Source organism: Halichoeres trimaculatus, unplaced genomic scaffold (genome assembly GCF_033239565.1).
Source record: "Halichoeres trimaculatus isolate MK-OKI-2021-1 unplaced genomic scaffold, fHalTri1.1 fHalTri1_scaffold_13, whole genome shotgun sequence".
NCBI classification, from domain to species: Eukaryota; Metazoa; Chordata; class Actinopteri; order Labriformes; family Labridae; genus Halichoeres; species Halichoeres trimaculatus.
This window is the reverse complement of record NW_027437191.1, coordinates 27,610,144-27,629,914: the sequence shown is the minus strand read 5'-3', so window position 1 is coordinate 27,629,914 and position 19,771 is coordinate 27,610,144. Positions and strand designations below refer to the sequence as shown.

The window sequence follows — 19,771 nt, the reverse complement described above, 5'->3', positions numbered from 1 at the left end:
ATGATCCAGCTGACACTGTCAAGATTTAAAACAGCATCACAAGTTTCTAACCTTCCCACCTAACATGAAAGCAGCATCAAAGTCAAAGTCAGTTTCTACCGACCCAGACAGCAAACCTCTAAATATCCAACAAAGGAAATCTTCTCCTGATGTGCCGCAGACTGCCAGCTACCACCTAAGGGCTACATTTGCATCATGTGAGGCTTTCTGGCTGCTCAGCCTTCACTTCTGACAGCGCTGCCACCTTTTTTTCACACACCAGAGGAGAAACCTGCCCCGTGGTTACCTTTAACCTGACCCGGGAGCAAAGTGAGACATCTATCGCACAACCACACAGAGGGGTTGTGGATGATTTGGGGAGGTCGCGGGGTTTTTTGGTGTCGAACAGGGCGCGGAGAAGATGGGCACCGCGGGGAATGAAAGCTAATAAAAAGGTGTGAATATTCAGGTGAAAATAGGTCACGCCTTTTACTATCCGAACACACTGTTTTTTTTCTAAAATGGAACTTTCTGTGACAGAAAACACATCGAGTCCTTTCTGAATATAGTAATGTACGAGTGCTTGTTTGGCATGTCCCTTTACCCAACACTTACCCACCCATGAATGTGACATTTTACTGACTTCAGGATATGGTGCTGGGAAACAAGCATGTCACAGCTGTTTGCTATATAGAAGAAACTAATGGCTGATTTATTTACTCTACAAAGTCTGTAAATATATTTATTTCATATTTATTTTCTATGTATATTTTGCCCTCATGGATTTATCGTTATCAAACTTGATGGCTGATGATTATATATGAATATATAGACAGTGTATGGTTGATTTGCTAATATATTTGCAGGTTTTCTCAACAAAATCTCCTCGACATAAAACAGATTTGCTTCTAGCTTCAAGCTCGTGCGACGTGGTGCAGATAAGCTTCATATTTGATCGTCTTTCTCAAAAATCTATAAATAACACGACAGCTGCTTCAAGAGAAACGGTGTGAGATTTGTGACCTCACCCAGCCGCACACTGCCAGATCACACCTCTTGTTTCGCCGTCATCTTCTTCATCGCTCAGCTCTTCATATTTTTCCCTTTAACAAAACGAACTGAAACTACCCGTCACGTCTACATCTCGAAGGAGGTCGTGTACATAAAGGTTTACATAAAGGGAGAAAGCTTTCTCATGCTTCATTCAGTGTGTTTGTGCGTTTCATGGAAACTTCTGCCAAGACTTGTGTGTCCATTTTTTAATAACAACCCCTCATCTGTCCTGTTATGATCCCCTCCCTTCCTCTTCTTGCCGATGTAAATGTAACTGTTTTGTACGACTACATGGTTTGTATATGAGAAATGCATTGTAACTGCAGGATTTTCAAACCTTTACAGTGTAAAACACGAGAAACGCAAGTGTCTTTTTTGTCATTTATAAAAGAAAATAAATTAACTGTGATGGGATGATGACTGCTCTCCTGTTTGGTGCATTTCAGAGATCAATACATTGGATTCATGATTCAGCACTCTGTCACAGCAGATTAGTGATGTCCTCTCGAAAAAGTCTCGTAGATCATCTTTTTTCAGCTCTGGGTGACAATGCAGACGTTCCTGCAGGAAGCTGAGTCACAGAGAGTCAAAGCACCTCTCCTTAAAAGTTAAAACCACACCAGTTGTTCCTCAAAGTTCAAACATCCTATCTTCTTTTCTTGTTGCCTTTGATTTTCTGGATCTCCTTAGAGCTCAGGATGAGCATGCCGTTCTTAAAGCGGCCCACCTGACCTGTGGGAGCCATCCCAGGACCAGAGGACACCTTGATCTTGTCTCTGGTGGAGAAAACAACATAAAAAACAGGGTTTCAACTTCTAAATGTTTTTCTGATTGAGTTCTGTAATTTTTAATACTTAATAATGATTTTCACTGAAGGATCCAAATTGGTAAACAAAAATCCCATAAAATATTCAGATTATATTTTGCTTCAATAATGCAAACCCCTACTTGCTACCTTGATATCCTTTCAAAGTTTTTAACATATAATCAATTCAGAGGCAGATTCTTTTTTATTTTTTATTTTTGTAATTATGTCAGTTTTATTGGAATGTGCAAACTGTTTTTAGTTTAGTCTGGCACACCTACGAAAGGACCCTAAAAAGTGGGACAGCTCTTCATAGTTATTTGGGGGCCTGATTAGTCAGTGGAAACGCTGGAAAATGCGGGAGGTGCAGAGACGAACTGAAGTGAAACGGGGCTGTAGTTACCTCTGGATATGCATTTGACATTGTTTATAAATCCAGATTTAAGGCTTTTATTATAATGAAAAAGGGCTCATAAGAAATCAAAAGTTAAGGTTGTAGGTAACTGTGAATAATTGCAGCTTTAAGTGTAAATTAAACTAATGTTTATAGCCAAAATGGGGAACTAAGAAAAACTTGGATAAAAAATATGAGCTGCATTTAAAAATCAAACTTATTAATGCGTATATTTGTTAATGTGTTAGTAACCCTAATTTAAAAAGCACTATATCCTGTAAACACCTCAAGCATTTTAAAGTATATGTTGATAATACAAACGGGTAAAAAACAACTCATACTGACCCTTGATTGCTCTTCTTCTTCTTCTTTTTCTTCAGGTCCTAAAAACAAAGACAGAATTTTGAAGGAGGAAAATGTGTTTGTGATTACTCATTTTGAAAAACATAAATTTTGTCTCCCTTTCAGTATTTTGACACACGGTGTGGAAGTTGATCACCTGCTAAAAAATACATCTCCTTTAACACTTAGACAAAATCTTGTAGTGATATGGGTTAAGCTCCGCTGTGTTGCATGATGACTGCGTTTGTCATCTTGCACTGGCTGCTTGTTCAGTTCAGCAGCTACATTACTGACAGACAGCTGGCGTTCAGAAACCTAGGAGTTCCTGCATGTCCTACTCAATTGTTGAGCCTCTCTTCATTCATGTTGGGCTGTAAAACCTCAAACCTGTTGACTCCTGGTCTGGCTCTGCTCATTATGTTGGTTTATCATCATAGTCAAGCTAAGTACTCACTCATTTTGACAATGTTTGTTTGATTTTGAAAGTCATTGGGTGTTTTAGCTGGTTCCCGTGCACTACTTCCCGTCCCCAGTGATCTGCCCTACACTGACACTTTATGTGTCGCTGAATTTATGCGTCACAGCTCTGGTTTCCGACAAAAGTAGGATGGCATCTATCTGAATTGGTGCCATGATGGAGCGGAGACGGACTCGAGACGCATCTGGTGTGTTTCAGTTGTTAAAGCTCCCCCTAGTGTGGTGCCCGCCCCCAGTAAAATCTGAGCTTCCTCCTTGCCAACAAATAGTCTAAATAATTTTACAGCAACATGCTCTTTGTCAATAAAACAATTTGTTATTGTGCTAATTTACTGATGTGTGTTCACTGTAAAGAATTATTGATGTTACAAGATGAGATGTAGCTTCACAAGTGACAAAACTGACACTGTACGTCAGGGCCTCTGATGGTTATTCGTTTTCTTTTCCTTATTTTTACAATGGGAGAGTCAGAGGGGTGTTTTCCACAGTCAAAGTTTGATAAAGCCTTTACTTGCAGAGCTAGAAGTGTGTGAAGACAAACACTTCAGTGAGTAAATGTGCAGCTCTTACCGGATTAACCTCCGTCTTTGCTTTCTCCTTCTTCTCTTTGATCTGCTGCTGCAGCAACTTGTAGTTCACATACTCCTTCTTAGGAGGCTGGAAAAGACACAAGTTGTTAAATGGTCACTAAGCATTTTCAACTTTGAAACTTGTATAATATGAACATTATTTGTCCTTACTCTGGCTCCTAACATGATCGCTCTGTCCTGTTCAAAAACGCGCTGCTGCTCTTTCTTATAGCCTGTGATTCCAAAGCGATGAACCTCGAGACGAGCCTGATGACGAGATAGAAAAACACAGGAAAGTCAGTGACATCCCAGAGATAAAATTGCTGATTGTGGGCGGTCTAAAATACTTGTTTGAAACAATTTCAGTGCAGCGCTTAACATCTACCAAGTAAGAAAAACCTTGTGCTGGAACTCTCACCTTCTCTAAACTGAGTTCTTCCGGCTGGCTGCTTTCACTCGTCTCCATCATCTGCAGAACCTTGAAGTGAGGACAGCGCACACCCAGAGGCAGAAAAGACAAGAGGAGAAGGAAGTGAAGTGAAGTGAATCGATGATGACAAGACGAAATAAACAGAGGAGGAAGTCTTGGGGTCACATAGTCCACGGAGGAGGTGAGATTGAAAAATGTCAAAATAGGAAAAAGTGGCTTCGTGGAAGGACAGGAAATCAGTTTTCTTGACACAGGACTTGGAAAAAAAACATTTGTATTATTCCCTCCCTTTTTCTTTGTCACGTTACATTCATCAGTTAAACCATCAACTCGAACTGGCAATGCAAAATGAAATGCAGAATCCATTTCAAGATATTTCTGACTTGAAGTGGCATGAAAACAGATCAACTATCTGCAAAGGGTGCTTTTTGAGACAGAAGTAGCACCCCGGAGGAAAAAAAAAAAAAATTCTGTGCCTGGTCTTGTTTATTTACAGGGATGTGATTTAATAAAAAGGAATACTTCAAGCTACATTTTGCTGTTCATGAGTAAAACTGTAAATTTTCAACACAAACTAGAGAATAAAACCTTGGCCCTGAAATTTACCAGTCTAAACTATCATGAATAAAAAATTTAGAGTAAGGCAAAGTATGATTGTCTTACAGGTCTTTTCTCAGGAGCTGGCATCTGTTTTGTTTTCTGTTTCTTCCTGGGATCCTGAAACGTCACCACCTCAACCTGTGGCGAGGTTTGACCTGAAAGGAACGAAAAGTAAAGAGTCTGGAATGTTATGATAAATTACTTCTTCTGTCAGTAAACAATATAAGTGAATTAGGATGCATCTGTTTTACATGAGTGGTGTTTTGATACACCTGTACCCACCTGCTTGTTCAGTATTTGTTTGTTGCTGCTGGTTCTCAGAACCAATGTGATTCACTGGGTTGTCAGCATCATTGTAACTATCTTCAACTGCAGGGGAATCTTCCTCCTCTTCCTGACACCTTTTTCGTTTCTTCTTCTTCTGGGACTTCTTCTTATTTGATGCGGGTCCATTACCTGCATAACATCCCACAACATAAGCATGACATCCTATATATCCCTAGTTGCCCATAAAATCTGTCATTAAGTGGTTATTTGGCTTAATATGTTTGACTGGATTTGATTATTTGTAACACAAAGGACAAAAAGTTAGCTAAAAATGTAGGGTCTGAAAACCGTTGGGGTGGTGTTCCAGCTTAAAGAGTGACCTCGTTAACTTGCGACATTCAACCGAATGTATGGTCAGTACTTTGTGGGTACAACCACTGCCGAAACCCAGAAAGAGTCCTCACTCATGCGAATTGTTTCAGTTTTTAATATTGTAGAAAAATATTTACCAGTTATGTATTCAATCCAAAACTACAGGCATTTGCGAAACACCACGGGAGGCTGAAAGTCGCCGGTTAACATGGTCACTGTTTACACCAAAACACCTGGCCAACGGTTAGCTTCGAAGTAACGTTAGTCGTTTGCTATGTGAAGCTAACGTTAACACCACACCTGTTTAAGAACAACAAGAAGCAATATGAATACAGTATTTTGTCTTCAAGAACATAACCTTCACTAATAGCTTCGTGAAAGAATGATAGGATGATGAATAGTTTAAATGGCTAGCGGGCTAGTTCGCTAACAGCACTTACCAAAGTCATACAGTTTGTCCAGAACGCGTTCGAGAAACGCGGAGTCTTCGTCTCCTTCTCCGTTTGTCTTCGTGTTCATTTTGAGGTATTGGTGGAGGCTAGTGGTAAAGAAAATACTGGTTTCAAGCCAGGCCCACGACAACGAAAGTGCCTGTGGTGTATGAATGACAACAAACCGTGTACACACGTGGAACTAGTTTTGTCCTTCTCGGCTGCCGTTACCGTAGTGCGGAAGTACCACGGATGTGCCACACAGATGCTAGCTAACACGCCCATGTGAAGTTCAGCCGATGCTGCTGAAAACTCGAAGAAAGGTGTAAACACTCACTGCAGGTTAATTTTGTTAGATGCACCGTGAGCGAAGATTGTGACAAATTATGGCATCCAAAGTTGTTTACACGGTGAGTAACGTATATTTGTACGCTAAAGGGCTAAGCTAACTTCTGCTCTTTTCTAGAGCTTTGTGAACTCTGACATTTGATTCAAACAAGTCAGTTCTCATATATGTAAACCCACGGCTTCGAGACAAACTATTCATACTTGTAGTGAAGCCGAAAACATCACTGTCATTGGATTTTCTGTGCAATATTTGCTGAATGGTAGTGTATTGCTAAAAGACAGTGTTTAGCAATCACTACTGAACATTTCAGTACAAATGCAGCTAGTCTGACATCTTTTACTGGTTACTCAAGCTTCAACAGTACTTGTCTTTCAGGTTTTGGTCATCACCGTGAAATCTGTTAGTCAGAATTTGCGCAATAATAGTAAGCTTTTGTGTCCATAACCTTGCAATATTAGCAGTATATCATGTTGAATATGTGTTTGTGGTTTCATTTAATAGATGCCGTGACTTAAACAACACAATCGTTATGTTTTAGCTGCATTTCAGTCCCACGCAGAGGTGGAAAAAACACTTAAGCTAATAGCAGGAATCCTTTGACTACAAGTGATCTGAGTGAAACTTGCAGTAAACACCTAAAATCTAAATTATTTGCTGCACATCTGAAACACTTCCAATGTATTTCCATTCATGCAACCTTATATTTTACATCTGATCACCACTTACATTTTTTTTTTAATTCTATCTAACTATATCAATCCATCATTGTGAAAAATTAATTTTGCTCCAGTTTTAGGTGAAAACTACCACTGCTTCACTTTGCTTAGCATAGGAATAGTCATATTCTGTTTGTTGTAGTGGGTCCCATAGAAAAGTTGATAATGTCAATATTTGGATTTCATTGTGGTACTCACTCCAGTGATAGAGAGGTTAAACCAGGACTCTGCACATGCCTCAGTCTAATTATGGCCTTATGCATTGTTCTGTGCAAATATTGCAGAACAAAACACACGTACCCAGAACAGTTGATCCCATTGAAAATATGAGTGTGTTCGTGTTAGATTGTAATGTAGAATATTGTTTTCTTTCCACAGCATAGAGACCCTCTGCTGAAGAAAAGAGATGACTTTGAGGACATTTTGGAGGAGAGGAGGAACTCCAGTGACCTGAGATACGCTCTAAGATGTTACACACCTGTCCTGTACAAAGGGCTGACACCTTGTAATGCCGGCATGCTGAAAGGAATGGTGCTTCAGTCCAGTCATCTCCACTATGTCATCAATCAGGTAACAACATGTCGATAGACAGGTAGAATAGGGGATGACAGACTTTCTGGTTGAACCTCTCTCACCAAAAATGTTAAGTAGTGTTTTTTCTTACCTTTTTTTATTTTTTAACTTTAGTAAATTAATTACTTGGTTGTAAATTGTCCAGGTATCCAAAGAGATGGGCCGAGCCACTGATGACATCCAGGAGGAGGCGTCGGCCATATTGGAGGAGATGGCTCACAGTCTGCAGCTCAGCACCATCCGTTTTTTTGCCTTCACGCTCAGCAAAGTGTTCAAAACTCTGTTCAGGAGCATCTGTGTCAACGAAGAGGGCATCCAGAGGGTGAGCGCACACTCATGCTTCACAGTTTGTGAAGTAACTAAAAAAACTCAGGTCACCAGCAAGCACATTGTGTTCTTTGTTTTGATTTTAGCTCCAGCAGGCCATTCATGAGCACCCAGTAGTTCTGTTACCCAGCCACAGAAGTTACATGGACTTCCTGCTGATGTCATACCTCCTGTACACTTACGACCTGGCTCTGCCCGTCATCGCTGCTGGCATGGGTGAGCTTGAGCTTGAGCTTGCAGAACCACATCTCAGCTTCCTAAAAGCTTGGATTAGGATTTGTAAATTTACCAAACATTTGTTTGTCTCTGCAGACTTCATGGGGATGAAATTTGTCGGGGAGATGCTGAGGATGTCAGGAGCGTTCTTCATTCGTAGGTCGTTTGGTGGAGACAAACTGTACTGGGCTGTTTTCTCAGAGTACGTCAAGACTATGCTGAAGGTGAGGAGGCTGGTTTTACCTAAAAAAAGTTCCAAGTTTAACTTTTCTTTCTTTACAACACTGGGAAATAATCAACACAATCCATATTTGAGTTTTTAATGATGTTTAATTTTCCTTTGTCTCTTCAGAATGGATTTGCACCTGTTGAATTCTTTTTAGAGGGGACCAGAAGCAGAACATCCAAATCTTTGACTCCAAAGTTAGGTGAGCAATACAAATAGCCCCCCTAAATCCAAATATGGACTTTTCTTCCTCATAAAGTGGAAAAATATGTTAAATGCTTGATTTTAACTATCATTAAAAAACACGAAAGCCAAAATATCAAAGCAACTTTTCCCCTTATCTCTAAAAAACATGTCAATCTCAAGGCCTGCAGGTCAAATGTGGTGTGCCACTGCATTTTATGTGGCCTGCAAGAGCTTAAAAGGTCTGATTGTCCTATAATAGAGAAGTCAAAAGGGTGCATTGACCATAAACTATGTATAAAATGTTACCTATAATACCTACCGATTATGTTACCCGTGAAGTGATGGCATCCCACCACTAGATTGCAGTGTTTCACATCAGTGCCATATTCCGAACTAGTAGAATCAAGAATTAAACAATGATCCCAAAATATTCAAGAAGAAAAAAGTTGATGCAGAGTGAAGGCTGTTTCAAAAAAGATAGGAAGGCCAATATATATTTGTGCTTCAAGGAGAAAAACTGGTCTGTTTTTAGTGTTATGAGGCCGTGGCGGTTGTCAAGAGTACAATCTACTTCGGCATTTTGACACCAAACATGGAGCTAAGTACGCTGAAGTCAGCCAAAATTTTAAATGCAAACTGCAGTTACAGCAGGATGTGTTCAAGAAAGCCGCAGCAAAAAACGATGCGGCAGTGAAAGCTAGCTTTACTGTGGCTGAAGAAATCGCCTGGGCTGCGAAGTCTTTTTCAGAGGTAGCATTTTTGAAGCAGTAGTTGAATTTATTTTACATTACCTTCATTTAATCCTGTCTTACAGTTACATCTGGCCTTTTAAGGACAACCATTGTGCTGATATGACCCTCAGTAAACATGAGTTTGACCCCCCTGCTCTAAGATTTCTTTTGTATTTTATCCTGTGCAACTTTTTTCTGTTTGTCCTCTTCAGGTCTGCTGAACATCGTCATGGATCCGTTCCTTAAAGGGGAAGTGTTTGACATTAACCTGGTTCCTGTCAGTATCAGCTATGAGAGGATCCTGGAGGAGTCCCTTTATGCCAGAGAGCTGCTGGGTGTCCCCAAACCCAAAGAGTCCACCTCAGTAAGACATAAAGCAGAATCAGCATAAAATACAAACCCACTTTTCACTGGATATCATCTTCATCTCTTTATTATTTCTTTGTAGGGTCTGTTTAAAGCCAGAAAGGTCCTCAGTGAAGACTACGGCAGCATTCATGTGTACTTCGGTCAGCCTGTGTCTGTCAGGAGTTTAGCAGAGGGGAAAGTTAACCGCTGCCAGTTCAACCTGGTGCCAAGGTATGAACTAAAAAATGAGCTCTAAGCTTAATTTTCTCAACAATAATGTTAAAGCTGCAGGAGAAGATTCCTAAACGTGACGCTCTGTTATTTTTCCAGACACATCCCCAAGCGGCCCGGGGAGGAGGTCAACAGCTTTGTGAACGACTCGGCCTACAGGCTGGTGAGAGCTCAGGAGGAGAACATGGTCCTGAAGCCGTGGGTCCTTCTGGTCTCCCTGCTCCTCCAGAACCATCACCAGAACCAGATACCAGCTGATGGGAAGAGGCCAGGGATAGCACTGGATGAGCTGACTGCACAAGCGGTGTGGCTCAGAGACCTTTCCCGGGAGTACGGGGCCTTCCTGCACTGGCCTGGTAAGACACGAGTGAAGAATAGTGACACCAAAGTGCTTCATGATAAATATGGAAATGTCAGTTTTTATTCTGAAGAGTTTCTTTCTCTTCTTCAGACCACACGCCTCCATCAGAAGTAGTTTCTTCCAGTCTGTCGCTGCATCGAGGTCTGGTGAAGATCTGTGAGGGAAGAGTCCAGCTGGCTGTGGAGCAAGGTCAGTATTAGTTTGTCTTGGCTGTTTATAGGTTTGCTTTTCATACGACCTCTAACATTTCTTGCAAAATGATGTGCATAATCCTACAGGGTAAGTTCCTGAGCACATTAAGGGTTGCGCAAAGAAAAGCCTAAAACTTTAGTGTGTAAATCACAAACTTTAAGAGGTGCTGACCTGGAAAAATGCAAACTAAAACAACTTGAATCAACTTTTATTTATTGTTTTACCATAGTTTCACCCTCAGTCTAAAGCCCATTGAGCTTCCCTGTAATTAAATATGCCCACATATTATTAGCTATCTTGCAAAAATCTAGGAGGCGCTATGGTTTTGTGGATAATGCCTGAAATGTAAAGAAATAACTTTTGCTATTGTCTGTGCTTGAACTTTGTCTTGCAGCAGCAAGTGTTGGGGGAACTCAGAGCACCGTCACCCCAGAGGAGGAGCTCTTGAGCCAGGCAGTCGTCATCCTCTCCTGTATCTCATACAGAAACCAGGCGCTGCACGTCTTCCTCAGACCGGCTCTGTTGGCCTCAGCCATCCACACGGCGTCCTCCAACAACAAACGTAAGAGTGACACTTGTGTTTACTTGTTTTACAGTGTAACCTATGTTTAGAGCCTCTTTTAAACACAACTGTTGAAGAAAAGTTAATGATAATGATAATTTTTCAGAGGAGGTCTTCAACTGCTTCAGCTTCCTCAGAAACATGTTCTCCAACGAGTTCATCCTCTGTCCTGGAGCAACAGTCGAGGTGAGAAGCAACAGTTCGAGAAACTGGTTCTTGTAAATACAATTAAAGCTTCCTCTAGCTTAAAAGCATGAAGTTATTCTAAAATCATTCAGATATTCAGTGTATTCAGATATTCTTTCACCCCTGTCCTGTAGGACTTTGAGGAGGCCTGTTACCTCCTGATGAAGACAGGAGCCCTGCAGGTCACACAGCAGGAGGTTCTGGTTACAGAAAGCGGACAGAGAACTGTGACCTTCCTCAGCAGCATGTTGGATCCATTCTTACAGGGATACCAGGTGAGGGTTAGACTGGGACAGACAACTTTTAATTCTTACCTGAGGAGGATCCAGTGGAACATAAAGATAATATTTCAAACTGTTGAAGCCTTTAAAGTCATATTTGGTATATTCTTTTCAGGATGCATTTAAAACTTTAGATGTGGCAAAACATTTTGATTTTTTTCCAACATGCAAACACATGCAAGTTTCATTTAATTTTGTAAAGTGATCTGACAGCCTTGTGAAGTTTATTACAGAGTTAAAGTTAATTTCATATTTTGAATAACACATCATTTAAAAATATTTACTGTTTTGTGCGTGTGTCTGGTTTCAGGTTGTGTGCAGGTTCCTGTGTGAAGAGGCCGCAAGCTCTCTGACAGAAAAACAGTTCATCCCCGCAGTCCGAAAGTTCATCATTAAACTTCTTCTAGCAGGTTTTTTCTCTCTTTAAAAAAAGTCACATTTTCAGTAAATATTGCTTTGTTTTTCCTGTAGATGTAATAAGTGTATTTGATGTTTGTGTTTGCATTCTACAGGTAGACTGAGATACTCTGAAGTGTTGTCGTCTGACCTCCAGAAGAATGCTCTGGCTGCTTTGCTCAGGCTCGGAGCTGTGCAGAAAGTCAAAGGGTACGTTGGTTTGATCATTCATTTTCACTGAAACGCATATGAAGAATATTTTACTCCTTGGTTTAATAGTTTATAAATATAGAGAACTCCTTGATCTGCTCTGAGTTTTGCAGGAAATATTCTGGTAAAAGTCGAGTTATGATATTGACTGTTTGACTGTTCCCAGAATGTAGTATTTGCAAAGTCTTTATAGTTTTTGAACTAGAGCTGTCACTTAAACCCGTTAATTAGATTAATTAACTACATGGCAAATTAATGCCTTATAAATATTAATATTACGTCATTGGCTGCCAGCCATTTTAATGGCATCTTGAATGATCTTTCAAGACCCAAATTATATTGTTTTCTATGACTATGTAAACACCAAAACTACCTAAGAAGAGTGAGCTCTCTTCTTTTATGTCTTTTTTCCTGTTTTTGATCCAAAAAACATTCATTTCAGGCGCTCCATTCTTTGATCCTCTCCATGATCTCCGTCATCTTTTCCCACGATCACGCCGCTTTTTCTCTCTGAATTAACGCGACACATCCTTAGTTGGAGAGTGAATGTCTGAACTTTTCTGACTTGCGGTGTCTCGCTATGTCTCTGTCATCTCACAACTTCTCCTCATATCCATGCTGAGCTCTCATCCAAAGAGCGCACCGCTCTCACCCACAGTAGTTTGCGAACATTATTTTGATTGACAAGCTCCACCAGATCCCGCCTCCCCCTTTAATCACCTGACAGAACTAGTTTATAAATACACGTCCCTGTCTGCTCCGGGTTTTGCAGGAATATTCTGGTGAAAGTCAAGGTATATTATTGGCTTTTTGTGTCTTATCCCAAGAATATAGTATTTGCAAAGTCTCCATAGTTTGTCCATTTGAACACAGCTTAACAAACTTAAAAAACTTGCTTCTTTTGTGCTTTTGTGTTTCTAAAAACTCAATGCTTTGATTTTCTGTCTTCAGAGCGGAGCAGGGGACTCTGAAGATCAACACGGTGATGGTGAACTCACTGGAGGATACTCTGGGTAAGTAGAAATAAACTGTTGCCTCAGTGTTAAAAGACATTTTTGGTTTCCCCATTTCTTTAAATAAAATTTCCATGTTGTCTTTGTTCAGGAGGAAAACTCCCCACTCAGAAAACAGTGACCGCTCGCCTCTAACTCACTGACCTCACGAGGAGTGTTCTCACCTGATTCGACGAAACGCTTTCTATGAGAGGTGAAACTACAGAGTTTCCATCAGGAGACGGCTTCTTCTACTTTCTTCTCAAATTTCTTTCTCCCCTCTTTTTTACGACTCTTTCTCTTTAAAAGCTTTTATACACGTTTGTGAAACCTGATGATGAGTCGGGGCTTTTGACGCTGCAGCTTTTTTCGCTCCCTCTGAATAACCGACCTTTTGCTACAAGCAGCAGGCGTGGAAGCTTCTGAATGTGCTGGCTCCATTTAAGAGAGCGGCCGTTCTGCATTAATGCATTTGATATGTATCCTTTAACACTCAGCGTGCTCTTCTTTTGTCTCTGCTTTTCATCAGAGCCCCTTTCTGTCTCTCAGGTCTTGTCTCTAATTTGTTTGAGCACTTTAATCTATTTATTCATGCAGCGTGGTGTGGACCTAACTCTTGTTTCACTGTTTCTCTAAATTTGCTGGAAAACATGTTTTTTTGGCGGTTATATGTTTTTGCTTTTGGAAAAATGTTTTTTTTTTTCTTTTGCACTGTATCAACTAAAGCGTTTGAGCTCAGTTTGCCACAGACCCAAAAGCTACTTGAAGGAAAGCTTGCTCCAGGTGTCAAAGTTGGTTTTAATCCACCTCTGGGGGAAAAAAAAACACTCCGGGCTTCACGGGTTTTTTGTTTACACGGTGGAGAAGAGGCAGCAGTGTCAAAAAAACAGCCAAACTCCACATTAAATCGCAGTTACACCAAAGAAACAAGTCTGAAATATTTATTATGGTTTAAACTAACTCACATTTTCTCTTCAGTTTTTAAGTTTATCATATTTTTGGATGTACTTCAAGGTTACTGATAAAATCAGATCTTCAACATTGCACATGTCTGAGAAATATCGTTACAAGAAACGAAGTTCAAGGTTAAAAAAACACAGGAACATAGATGCAGTTACTGTAATTTCAGGTCAGCTTGATAAGAACCAATGTGTGATTTCTCAGAATCTGTTGGTTTATTTAAATCAAATTTCCCCTGTTAGATCAAAGCTAAAAATCTCTGTTTGGAAGCTGTTCATTTGATATTTCATTTGCAGTGTTGTCATGTTTATCTTCAGAACAAACAGTGGAGTGTTGTGAGCAGATTGTTGTCTTAGATAAAAACGCAGAGCTGCAGAAAACTTGTTTACTCGTTAAGTAAATGAAATCTCAACAGCTACAGATTCTGAAGCTTTTTTATTGGTGCCAATAAGATACTAAAGCTATGGGGCCAAATTAACAACTCAATTTTATTTCTTTATATCTTTGAGGAAAACTAACACTTTAACAATGTTTATTTTGCTTTCTGTGACCACACTAAGCAGCCATGAAATGCTGTTTTATGTAATGTAATAACACCCCAATATGTAATAATGTAATAAATTTTCACTTCATTATGTTATAACGCTGCATTTTGTAATAAAATTTTTGAACGCGATATGAAAAAACTTTGCCTCATTATGTAACAAGTTCTTACTTATTACATCACTTATAAAAAATGAGGGTTCCTGTATGTAATAAGTAAGAACTTATTTTAATGCGGCGAATTCTATTAAATATTGCGTTCAAGAATTTTTATAACAAAATGCAGCATTATTACATAATGAAGTGGAAATTTATTACATTGTTTTATATTGGGCGTTGCATTGTTGTCAAGAGGCTGCAGATTTTCTTTCCAACCAAAAACTCCACCAGCTGATTTCACTGATTACCTCACCTTCAAGCAGAGAGCAGGGACTAATCAGTGAAATCAGCTGGTGGAGTTTTTGGTTGGAAAGACAACCCCCAGCCTCTCGGCCCTCCAGGGTAGGAGTAGGGAATCCCTGCCATACAAGAACTTCTAATGAAAACCAAGCGGCACCAAAAACTGCAGTTTCTCAAGTGTCCACTAGAGGCTCACTCCAAAAGCCATGAAAGCTTCCTTAACGGCTATGTTCAAACCAAGTGTCAGCCTCCAGCTGTGAGAAATGTAACGTGCTCATGCTTAAATTTGTACAACAGCATAGACAGATGTACGCAGGTGTTTTCCTTCACCTTTACTTTTGGTTTGATCCATTGATGGGATGGGTGGGTTAACTTTTCTAATATGTAGGTGGACATCTTTGGACTTCACATCACCTTATAGACAAGCAATGGATGATGTTATACAATCTGTGGTTAAAATTAATCTGTATCATCAAAATGAAAACTGTACAAAACAAGAAAATTATTCAATACTTAAGTAAGCGAGTAGAAATTATTCAGGCTCAATTCACAGCTACAACCCAAAAACAAAGTGTTCACATGCTACTTTAACAAACAGCTAAACTTGAATCTGAACCAAGCAACACTTGAATTAAAAACGCCAAAATCTTTTTTTGTTTTTATGTTTTTTAGTTTGAAAAAAGTGCTACCAAAATCAGAGCAGCTCAAAGGAGCATGATTTTTTGAGATAATGTTTTTTTTTTTGGTTGTAAGTATGAAGAAAGTTGCCAACATTAGTGTCAAAAAAAAGGTTAGGTAAACTACTAATCTTGAAATAAAATAGAAGATAATTTGGCTACTTCTTTTATAACTTAAACTTAACTAAAACTTTTGAAACTTTCTCTCAGGCTTCATACTCCAACACTCCTGGAACAACAATCTGCTTACAGCACACTCTTCAAAGTGCAAGCGTGGTGCATTAATTGTGAAAGTTTGCCATTTTTTCGCAGCTTTTTTTACTCTAATGTGTCTAAATGTTCATCGTTTTTCGTGTGTATGTGTTTGGTGAGGCTTTTTCATACCTAATGTACAGGCTGGTGAAATACTAAAGCATGTTAATAAAGTGTTTGGTCATAAAAAGCGAAGCTCTGGTTGTTTTTCCTCTGTGGTAGATAAACTGAAGTGTTTGAAATTCACTCCATGATCCATGCGTCGGGCTGTTTGGAGTCGATCCTCCAGAGATGTGCGGCTGAGAAATTCTCGTACATGTTTACTCATGAAAAGATGATGTGGTCATATTTAATTACGCTGAAATGTTTACTCCAAGTAAAGAAAAAATGAAAACTCAGAGTTTCTTTTCAGATCATCTTTAAACATGGCATGCAGAGTCAGCTGGGTTTCTTGATTGACAGCCATTAAGAGCCACAGGAAAAAAATCACAGCAGTGTGGGAATCTTTGATATTAAAGGAGATTATTCCCAGAAAAAAATATGATCCTCATCAATCATAGCACTGCACGACTTTATTTTTCATCAAACATTTACATAGATCAGATTGAAGTTGAGAGAGAAATCACTACATAAAATTAGCCTCTAGGTGTCAGACTTGCCTCTCTGTGAACACCACTTTTACAGCAGGTTGTTGACACACACACACACTCAAACACACACCACCACAACAGCATTTTTCATCATGTTTTGTGGCTCTGGTGCTGAGTAAGAGACTGCTGCCAGCAAACCCCCCTCTCTCCATCCATACTGCCCTTTCTCTCATACTCACTCAGGCTCTGACAAATTATGGGTTCATCTAAAGTTGCCACAACAAATTGCTTATACACGCACACTCCAGTCCGTCCATCCATCCATCCATCCATCCATTTCCTCCCTCTGCTTTCTGTCTCTCCATCCGTCTCCCCGGAGGTGTTGGTGTATAATAGAGTCAGCCTCGGCCGTATCAGCACTTTATCTGCTACATTATGACACACACACTGGCACACACACACACACTCACATGTAATAAATAAACTACCATCTGACCTGTGGCAGCCGCTGGGAAACAAAAGCAGCAGACTGCGACAGTTTTAAGAGCAAAAGTGCAATATGTTTCGTTTTGCTCCTTTTAGTCTGCTTCGTGTTGTTCAGTCCCTGCAGGATTTCACTGGTTTTGACGTTTTTTTAGGATATATCTGCCTCAAAATGCCAGAGTTGGTGACAGCTCTTTCTAAAAGTTGCAATACGTCCTTGCATGAGAATATGAAAATATTGCAAAAATAGTTGCATCTGATATAACCCTCTATGGTACGCATAGTGATGCCAGTTAGAAAAAAATGTTGACTTAAAATAGATACAATTAAAAAAATCTGAAGAATTTTCAAGAAAATATTTTGTATCAATATTTTGGGGGGGGGTTATTGCCTTAAGACCACACTGTAGAAAAAAAAAAATAGAACAAAAAATAGCGCTTAAGTAGTAAGAAAAAAATTATAAAAAATAAAAATAATAAGGAGCTTTGTACAGAGAAAAATAAAAATATATATGTACACACATAAGTAAAATTAAAATTAAAATTGTGCACTGAAAGTGATACAAATATAGATATTTTTATTTAAACTGTATTGAATTTTTTTTTAATTTTTTTTTTTTTCACAAGAGTTCATGTCTGAACATTGCCTGCGGACAACACTGTACCATTGAGGAACACCCTATTGAAATGAATGGGTCAAGCAGTCTTTATTTTATTTAACTTTACATGGACAACATAACGAAAGACTTCACTTTTTTGGCTTTCAGGAGACAAACTTTTCAAATGCAACTGGATAAATGTGTAGAGGATAGAAGCATGTGCTCTGCAAAGAAGTTTGGCAAAGTTCACTCCTGTAGACCAGGACCTATAGTGTGAGTCTGAACTTGACTAAAACTGACATCAATTTTATCGGGGTGAAAACTGGAGAAGTCCAAAAAAAAAAAAAAGTTTGTTTTTCAAAACCAGTTCTGTTTTGAACAGTATGTAAACCAAAAGGCAGTATACCAAAATGTTATTATCGTGAGTCTGTAACGGTACAGTGTTGCCTCAGGACAACATTTATTGTGTGAGTGTTAAAGGCCAAAAAGGGGGTTGTTGCTTAGAGGCAATGAAGGGTTAAAGTTTCTTTGCTATGGTACAAGAGAAGGCTCTGGATAACAATAGTCTTGACAAGAGATGCTTCATTTTAAAGTGAAAAATTGTATCTGGTTGGTGTTTCTCAAAGTGCCAAAAACATTTTTGAAACTTTGAATTAGTCAGAAAATAAGCTACACAGTTAAACATACAAAGTGTAGATATATTTATTGTGTGGTTTAATGAGAAAAAAAAATTGGCAAACTTTCCTGGGGATCCTTTAGACACATCTGAATTATATGTCTTATCTCCCCATATTTTCTTTGGATCTTACTAGCTTGCCATGGGATCTTGAGTAAGGTCTTGTAAGAGATCTTTCAGAATCCCACAAAAGGCAATTTTCATAGAATGTTATGGGGATCTTGAATATATTTCTTAGAATCCCACAAATATTTCTTGCCTCATTATCCTAGCATTTGAAAAGTTTACTGAGATCTTAAAGAAGATCTTGAATAAGTTTCTCTAGATCCTGGAAGAAATCTTTTTCTAAGATCTTGCAGAAGACTTTGGTCCTTGAAATCTTGGGAAACATCTCTTCAGGATCTTGCAAAAGGTCATGAATGAGATTCTTCAGACCTTAAATACTTTAGCTGGGATCTTGCCACGTTTTCTTGAAATGCTGCCAAAGGTTCTCAAGATCTTGAATACATTCCTCAAGATCACAAATATGTTTCTGGAGATCCCAAAAAAGCTCCACAACATCTTACAAACATCCCTTGGGATCCTCCTTAAAAGCTTTTGAATTCCGCTTTTTTGTCTTTTTGGAAATCTTGCAAGCATGTCTTGATATTTTTAGATCTTTCAAACTTTTTTTGGATCCTGTCTGGTTTCTCCTTATCTTGAAGGAAATTTCTTCAAGATCTTGCAAAAGATCTTTAATAATTATCTCAAGATGTTGAATAACTATCCTGTGATCTTGCTATGTTTTCTAGTTCCTTAAGATCTTGAATACGTTTCTTGTCTTGGAAGAGCTCTTTCCAGGAATCTTGCTAAGATTTTGGCTTGATAATTGAAGATCTTGAATAAGTCTCTTGGGACCTTGCCAAATTGTCTTCAGTATTTTGCGTAAGATTCATGAGATCTTGCAAACATCTCTTGGCAACCTCCAAGTTAAATTATCGTTGTATTTCTTGAGATCTTTGAGCTTTTTGTTGACTTGACCTGAGACCTGCATGAAATGAAATTGATAAAAAAAGTCTTTAGTGTACTGCAAATACACATCTATTCAGAGTGATAAATTTACAATCATCACAATAAAGTAATAAAATAAGATTGTTGCAATCCCACCTTCCTCCAGGGACTGTTTCCTCCTTCACTTTGTGTCTGTGTGCTTGCAAAGGTGTGACTGAGTGCACACACACAGCCGATGTTATGCCCAGAGGGGTTTGTGGAGGTCTATATGTAGAGGATTGATTGAAAGCGTAAGGGTCCCTGGTGTATAATGTTTCAGCAGTTAACCTTAGGTAATGTTAGGTTGATGGATTTAGCTCATTGGCTCTGGCAGATCCTGTTTATCAGCTCTGTGCTTGAGGCGGACACATTCACATACAGGAGGGGATGCTGCACTCAGATTTTAAGGCCTGTTCGGGATCCCAATTAGAAAGTTTTTTAATGCTTTTTCTCCGTTCAAGCAGAAAGGCGACCGGCTAAGTGACAAACATCCCTGCTGTGAGTTTGTAGCCCCCAAACCACTCGTCTCATTCTTTATTGACAAGCGTAAGAGGAAAAGTCCATTTCATAGGTAAGAAATATTCAAACATCAGGAGCTGGAATGAAAAATGTCAACTCCAAACAAGAATTCAACCGTGAGTTTCAGCAGGTTGAAACAAATTACATTTTCCAGCCTAAAAACCTTTGAAACATCCCAAAAGGGGGTGCTTGAAAGAAAAGTAACCTAAATGATTTATCAATGTTTTCTTTTTTATTATTTTT

At 39.2% G+C, this 19,771-nt stretch overlaps 2 protein-coding genes across 5 annotated transcripts; one reads left to right on the top strand and one right to left on the bottom strand.

Annotated features, from left to right (window-relative positions):
• Positions 1-1,399: 1,399 nt before the first annotated feature.
• fsaf1 (40S small subunit processome assembly factor 1) lies at positions 1,400-5,944 on the bottom strand. Its single transcript, XM_074685255.1, has 8 exons — positions 5,729-5,944; positions 4,932-5,105; positions 4,713-4,804; positions 4,038-4,097; positions 3,791-3,886; positions 3,621-3,707; positions 2,577-2,614; positions 1,400-1,808 (listed from the first exon to the last, which is right to left on the bottom strand). The coding sequence occupies exons 1-8, from the start codon at positions 5,805-5,807 to the stop codon at positions 1,679-1,681; spliced, it is 756 nt and encodes a 251-aa protein (XP_074541356.1). The 5' UTR covers positions 5,808-5,944; the 3' UTR covers positions 1,400-1,678.
• Positions 5,945-5,989: 45 nt separating this feature from the next.
• Positions 5,990-15,822, top strand: gnpat (glyceronephosphate O-acyltransferase). 4 transcript variants are annotated; one of them, XM_074685254.1, is made up of 17 exons: positions 5,990-6,129; positions 7,163-7,354; positions 7,503-7,679; positions 7,771-7,900; positions 7,997-8,124; positions 8,253-8,328; positions 9,256-9,407; positions 9,492-9,622; positions 9,722-9,978; positions 10,074-10,172; positions 10,573-10,737; positions 10,844-10,923; positions 11,058-11,198; positions 11,515-11,614; positions 11,717-11,810; positions 12,762-12,823; positions 12,915-15,822. In XM_074685254.1, exons 1-17 carry the CDS (start codon positions 6,106-6,108, stop codon positions 12,956-12,958), a joined length of 2,052 nt encoding a protein of 683 aa, XP_074541355.1. In that variant the 5' UTR covers positions 5,990-6,105; the 3' UTR covers positions 12,959-15,822. The 4 variants fall into 4 exon arrangements, with proteins under 4 accessions (XP_074541355.1, XP_074541354.1, XP_074541353.1 ...); XM_074685253.1 differs by having other exon boundaries at positions 10,570-10,737; XM_074685252.1 differs by having other exon boundaries at positions 7,771-8,124.
• Positions 15,823-19,771: the final 3,949 nt, after the last annotated feature.

Coding starts and splice junctions, on each gene's coding strand:
- fsaf1 (XM_074685255.1), bottom strand. CDS start 5,807: ATGAACACGAAGACAAACGGAGAAGGAGACGAAGACTCCGCGTTTCTC. Junction 4,805..4,931: donor AACAAATACTGAACAAGCAG/GTGGGTACAGGT, acceptor CGTTCCTTTCAG/GTCAAACCTCGCCACAGGTT. Junction 3,708..3,790: donor CGATCATGTTAGGAGCCAGA/GTAAGGACAAAT, acceptor TGTCTTTTCCAG/CCTCCTAAGAAGGAGTATGT.
- gnpat (XM_074685251.1), top strand. CDS start 6,106: ATGGCATCCAAAGTTGTTTACACG. Junction 7,680..7,770: donor ACGAAGAGGGCATCCAGAGG/GTGAGCGCACAC, acceptor TTTTGATTTTAG/CTCCAGCAGGCCATTCATGA. Junction 12,824..12,914: donor CTCACTGGAGGATACTCTGG/GTAAGTAGAAAT, acceptor GTCTTTGTTCAG/GAGGAAAACTCCCCACTCAG.